At 34.3% G+C, this 7,096-nt stretch overlaps 1 protein-coding gene across 1 annotated transcript in view; it reads right to left on the bottom strand.

Annotated features, from left to right (window-relative positions):
- Positions 1-1,139: 1,139 nt before the first annotated feature.
- Positions 1,140-7,096, bottom strand: part of LOC145248283 (putative inactive peptidyl-prolyl cis-trans isomerase-like 6) — a 40,658-nt gene continuing 34,701 nt past the window's right edge. Inside the window, exon 8 of the mRNA XM_080110155.1 lies at positions 1,140-1,688. Coding sequence (XP_079966281.1) covers positions 1,364-1,688 — 325 coding nt within the window. The 3' untranslated portion in view covers positions 1,140-1,363. The remainder of the gene's footprint in view (positions 1,689-7,096) is intronic.

The following is a 7,096-nucleotide window of genomic DNA, read 5'->3' as shown; positions in this document are numbered from 1 at the left end:
ACGGCATGTCAACCCTTTTTATGTTATTTAATGCCGAATACAAAGATTTTGAAGAATTTTTTTTTTTAATAGAATATATTTGTTTTTTTTCTTTTTGTTTTTTTGTTTCAAGTCGGTTTTTATTTAACCCATAGTTGGGACCCTAACAGGTACTACCACTCCCGGTCAGAGTGGACCTGGGAGTAACAACAATTAAAGGGTGGCTCCACACTCCCCAAAGCCCGCAAGCTGGGGCCTCACCACTGGATATAGTTTAAGGTCATATCCATAACCACATTCCTATTTATTGTAAATAAATATTTTATTCCAAAATACCTATTTTAGCTGACCTTCCACACAATCATAATAATAATCGACCAGCACTCCTTCCGGCGTTGCCCCGGAAGCAACAATACATTAATCCCTAAACTGATACCATAATACTTAGTTCACTGCACCTTATCATACCAAAGATCCATACAAAATTTCAGCTAGATCAGACCAGAAATTTCAGAAAAAAGTGGAACTTAAATACTAATTTCTATTAACCCCTATCCGTGTATCGAACGAATACCATGATACCTAATTCGCTTAACAAGTGTTCATGTAAAATTTCAGCCAAATCGTCCAATTAGTTTCCGATAAAAACTGGAATTAACAGACAGACAAACTAATAGAAATATAATATAGAAATATTTAGTGTGAACACTGGCGAAGCAGATGTTGTTTTAGTTTTTCTTCGCAATTAATGGAGGATACACATTAGTACATATATACGTTTTTATTATTTACGAATTATTTATTTTCTATCAATATTTAATATAAGATGAGTAATTAATACCACGGTTCGTTTCTATGCATTTTCTTCTTTAAAAAATGCTCATGACACAAAACCAAAATTCCACGCATCTGTATTATGTGTTTTGGTGGCTGATGCATTGTACGAACTGGTTGTCGTTACTTTTGCATATTATGGACCGGGTTCCGTATAAATGTCCTATATAGCTGGACATACAATGTCGGGTACTTGTGTATCTATGTTACCGCACTGAAATAACGTTATTAGTTAGAAAGCCATTCTTAACATGGTGATGGTGTTTTGTAACTATTCTGTACTTTCACGTGACATTTTAATAAACGAAAATTTCTTAAAAATTGAATTTAACTTTTAAAAAAATTATTATTTTATTTATTTTTATTTATTTATTTATTTATTTATTTATTTAACAGGTTTCCGAGCGTTTTATTAACGGCGCTCGACATAATTTGGCGGCGACATCAGGCGTCGGTCGAGCTTCAGCCGACATTTACGAGAAATTCGGTTCGTCATATGCACAATCATTGACTTCCGGTTTTGTTTTTGTTTGTTTTTTTCTCTCGCATCCTATTGCGTTTCCGACTCAACTGTTTCATTCTGGTCGTCTTCGTTCGAGTGTTCCTGTCCACTCGTCTCTTCCTCCTCAGTCTCTTCTTCTCCTGTTTCTTCTTCGTCGTCTTCGTTTTCCGATTCCTCTTCAGTTTCTCCGATTTCTTCTTGCGACTCTTCGGTCTCTTTACACGGCGCAGGAAAATCGGGAACGCTGTACTCCGGAGTTTCTTCAAAGTCGAACAGCTCGCATTTCGTTATGACAATGCTATTACAGGGATGCTCGTTCATAGTCTCCTCTTCCTCTATTTGGTTCAATAACTCCGTACCTTCAAGCAACTGGCTGCAAATGAAGAAAAAAATTAAAATAAAATTAAAAATTAAAAAAAAAACGAAAATAAATGTTGTTACAAAGGAAAATCGTGGATATAGTCTTGCCCCGATTTGCCTGGTTTTGTAAAATTTAAAACTTTAATTTGGGACAACAAAGCGGAAATATTTCGGCAGTTATTCATAATAAATACTACATTCTCACTATTGAAAAAGTAAACTGAGCGTTGTCCTCTCTTACACGTATTAAAACGTTTTTAAATATTTAAAGAAATACGTTGGAATACCGTTTTTTTTTGTTGTTTTTTTTTTAAATAAGAAAATAAATAAATAAATAAATAAATAAAGGAATAAATTTCTAACGGAGAAAAGAAAAACATGGTAAAGTGCAAAGGTTGAAAGGACAAGGCACTGAAACATTTTATGTGTTTCATGTTTTTGTGTAGACTTTTCAGGGTTTTTTTTATTGGTTTGGTTTTATTTACCTTGGAGTAGGTATAAACTTTTTGTAAATTATTTTTTAGCATATGAAGGTGTGTAACAGTATAACGTCTATATGTAAATACCGAACCGAGACGTGATAAGGAGGAGGAAAAGAACTATGAAAAAAAAAGAACGTGTGCAAAGACAGAGAAGCACGTTCAGGAGCACGTTAGAGATCTGGATGACGTTCGAGAGGACAGAGGTCAAAGAGAAGGAGCATGATCATGATGTTTTATTTGGGAAAGTACTCGGAAAAATGTCATTGTTACAAAAGAAATTTTTAAAAAGTTGAGTTATTACTTGTCTTTTGTTCCTTGCGACGTACTCTACTACAACGAATGGGCGCAGTGTGCAAAAGCATATACGACGTTACACAAGAAGAGATTGAGTAGACATGTTCATTTAGGATGGCGTCGTGTGTATTCATATATGTGTAAATCGGGTAGTCACAAAAACGTATACCAGCGGGTCTGTTTCGTCCGTGAGAGAGCGTTTGCGAGATACTGTCTGTTCTCCTTCGAGAACATCGTCGCCGCCCCAACATTGTTTTCGTGGTCTTCTCCTTCGTTATCTCTTCTAGCCGTGTTGTCGTCTTTCATATTGACGGCTGCAGAGGGTTGCGTACAGGTTCACAAATATATATATATATATATATATATATATAAAACTACTTCATTTATTCACATAAATTTAATATACGAGAGTATAGATTTATGCGTACGCATAAATTACTATATATATATATATTAGTGATGGTACGATTCCAATATTTTTCCCAATTCCGATACAATTACCGATTCCATACTAAATTCCCGATTTCGATACAATTATTGATTCCGATTATTTATAAATCTCTAAATATTTAACTAAAGAGTTGTTATTTTCCCCGATTTCTGTAAAAAAAATATACATGTTAAATATGCAGATATTTTCCTGAACGTAAAATTACACTTGTGGGATATATATATATATATATATATATATATATATATATATATATATATATATATATATATATATATATATATATATATATAGAGAGAGAGAGAGAGAGAGAGAGAGATGCAAAAGAAAGCATAAAAAACACATTCTATAGATTGTGGGGGATGATTTATAGATTTTGGCTTTACTAGTATTTTAAGATCAATAAATATTTATTATTTTATTATTATTACCAGCAATGGAAGATTTAGCTTTACACAAAATCAAATTAAAAAAAAAGACAATTAAAAGAATCGTTTTGGTATCGGAAAATAGGCACCGATTTTTTCGATTCCGATACCGATTCTGATACTCCCAAATTAGTCGATTTGTCCAATTCCCGATTCCGATTAATCGTCCCAACACTAATATATATATATATATATATATATATATATATATATATATATATATATATATATATATATATAACGATGCAAAAGGAAGCATAGAAAACATTCTATGGATGTCAGTTGAGCCCTAGATGCGTGTGTAATACAATCGTGGGAAACGACCCTTTAAGCACTATCGTCCATATCTTAATTTTTTTTTCTGCCCAGGCCGAGTGTATGAGTTGTTGTCAGTTCATCTCAATCTCCCAAAGCTTTTTCAATCTTGTTCTAGCCACAACCTGCATTCAACTTTCTCTAACTGACAACTGCGCTTAACTCTCACTGTAACATAGCGTGGATGCGCAGATGCAAATGCATGTGAAATGAAGTCATCGGTAAATAAAAAAGACTATAAAAACAAAAAGAGAACGATCATTTTAGAGCCGGGGAGCACGCTCGAGATCATGTGAGAGCGCAAATAAAATTCGAGATCATGTGAGAAGAGTGGATAACGTTCGAGATCATGTGGGTGACGTCACAGCCGTAACAATGAGGAAATAAATGTCGTTGTTTCAAAGAAAAAGCGAGTTGAAGTTATTTTCGTATTCTTTGTCTCCTTAGCGACTGAAACTGCATACAACGTGTCAGTTTCCAGACAACGTTACAAACTGTCGCAAACTTTGCCAACCATCATAAACTGTCACAAAATTTATGGAAACACCTAAAACTGCGCATAAACTAACTCTAAATATATATAATATTTTTCTACTTTCTATTCCGCCCCTGTTGCCGTCTCTCATATTGGCAGCTGCCGAGGGACGCGCCCAGGTTTACAAATACAAAAATAAAACAGAACAAAACGTAAAAGGAATCCACAAACTCAGACACATTCTACAAGTATCAGTTGCTCTCTCTCTCTCTCTCTCTCTCTCTCTCTCTTTCCCTCCCTCCCCCCTCTGTGTGTGTGCGTCTGACAGCACCAACACTTGAACGCTAAGGTCAACATCTGCTGTCGAGGTTGAGTATTCGTCAGTCGATTGATCAATTCATTTTCTCATCTCCTCCGAGCCACAATATGCCTTCGACTGTGTCCAACTCCCAACTATCCTCAACTCTCACTGGTATCAACCGTCGCAAACTCGAGACTGCCCGCAACTGCTGTAAACTATTGTAAAATTCATAGCCACACCTAAAACTGACCATAAACTAACTAACTAACTAAATATATATATATATATATATATATATATATATATATATATATATATATATATATATATATATATATATATATACATATATGTACATATATGTGTATGTATATACACACACACACACACATATATATATACATATATATATATATATATATATATATATATAAACACACGTTTGTCTAATTATTTGTCTCAAAACAACTGCCACACATTGCTTAACAATACTATTTCAGCTGCCATTTGTTTTCGTTGGTGAATAACTTTCGATGCCGTTGTTCTGTTGACAAACTTATTTCCTCTTTTCTTTTATTTTTCTTCTTTTTTTTTACTTCCAAACATGTGAAGGCGGGGAGGGGGGCAACGTCGATAGCATCAGCCACATATACGTTCAGCGAGTAGTGTGTGTGCACTTTGTTGTGTGTACAGAATCTTGTATGTATCTCACATTGCACTTGCCGAGGCCCCTCAGTCAGGGTCCGAGATCAGCTTCTAATGATACCATAATGTGCAATGTGGAAAAAAAAAACAATTGACAATGAGAAGAAAATGCTGTGTTTGGGTGTTTATAGTGCAGGCAAAATTTAACAGTGAATATCTCATACGTTGGTTGAAAGAAACTGCTGATTAGAGCTTTTGTCTAATCGAGAATCGATAAGTAAAAACAACATTCACTGTCGCCGCTGCTTTTAATAAGAACATGCTCAATTAAATTCATTGATTCTTGATACAACTTTAAACAACATCCTGTTCTCTATTGTTTATTTACCTGCTCTGCAGGCGGTTAGGCATAAGGTCAACTAAGGTTTTGAAAAGCCTATGCATTAAGTACATTCTAGCTCACAAAAATATCTAAGCACTATATATATATATATATATATATATATATATATATATATACATAGCGTTTAGATATTTTATTTCATTTACACTGAGGAAGATCAGAGGATCGGTCGAAAATATGTGCTTTTGAAGGAAACATTATTGTTTTTGTTCTAAGACTTTTTGTATTCCTACACGTCAACACATAGGAAATAAATACAGAAAAGATATAAACATTTAGATATTTTTCTTATTGATTTTTTATTCATACATATTTGAATATATATGTGTGTGTGCGCACGCGCGTGCGTGTGTGTGTGTATATATAAACTTTTAGGTATCGCTACACATTCATGAATATATTTCAGCCAACTAGTTATAACTTACTAAAGACAGCAGCAGGCGATGTTGCTTTTACAAAAATCCAATCCTTAATGGATATTGGAGAAAGTTCACAAAAGTTTTAGTCTGGAGAGCAATCACATGATATTAAAAATTAAAATAAATTAAAAATTAAAATAAACCCAAGAAAAAACTATATGACAATACGTAGCACTCCCTCTGACGCCATCGGAATTCTCCGGTAGGGACGCCTAAAACGATTAACTATAAACTAACCCCTTTTTCTGGAAGACGTTAACACGCCCAGAAGAGTAAACCTTTTAGTACTCAACAGAATCATACCTAAGCTCGCCAGCAACAAAGTTATTGTCGAGCTGATTCTCGAAGACGTTTCCTTGACTTATATGAACAACACCCATTTAAATGTTATTTTTATCTGGAGTGCAGCAAAATAGTAATACTTGATGGTTTCCGGTGATACATCATCACTGGGAAGCTGCAGAAGTGAATTAAGTTCCTCTAACACTAAGACGACAAAAACTAACACTAATATTCTACAAAATTATTATATTACCTGCTTACGATTTATACAGAATTTTTCAGGGTGGGGTGAATATTATAACCACCTCCATCCCCACCAAATAATTACACTTCGCCTCAACGTAACTTTAATAATAACATGTTGAAATATTATTATGTATAAATCTAGGCTTTTTAGCCCTTCAAAACACAGGAAAAAGTTATAGTCCGTTGACTTAGAATGAGTGCTTTATGACAAACTCTTAGAGTTAACATCGTATTGTGGTAACTAATTCCTATTAATCCCCATTAACCCTTTATTGTGCACTGAACGGATGCATAATACTTAGTTCGCTGTACCTTATTATAATAAAGTTCCATACAATTTTTCAGTAAGATTGGACCAGTAGTTTCAAAGAAAAGGTGGAACGGGCAGACAGGTAAACAGATAGTATAGATGGATGATCAAATAACAGATTAATTAGACGAAATAGTAATTTAAATTCAATGTTTTAATTGCTGGCGGTCATGATATCTTTAATAAATTTGGAGGAAACAGATGAGGCATCATATTACGTTTGAACTTTTGGATTTAGGACAACCATAAAAACTCCCAGGCAACATCGGGTAGGGACAACAAGTCTTTAGTATAAATGTTGTGTCTCTAGGGTTTTTTTTTGGGGGGGGGGCAATTATTTCATCATTTTATTCTAGCTGGGGATGGGGCA

The sequence above is a fragment of the Euprymna scolopes genome, chromosome 26 (genome assembly GCF_053919585.1).
Source record: "Euprymna scolopes isolate OS-2025 chromosome 26, ASM5391958v1, whole genome shotgun sequence".
NCBI lineage: Eukaryota > Metazoa > Mollusca > Cephalopoda > Sepiida > Sepiolidae > Euprymna > Euprymna scolopes.
This window is presented reverse-complemented; position numbering and strand designations above follow the sequence as displayed.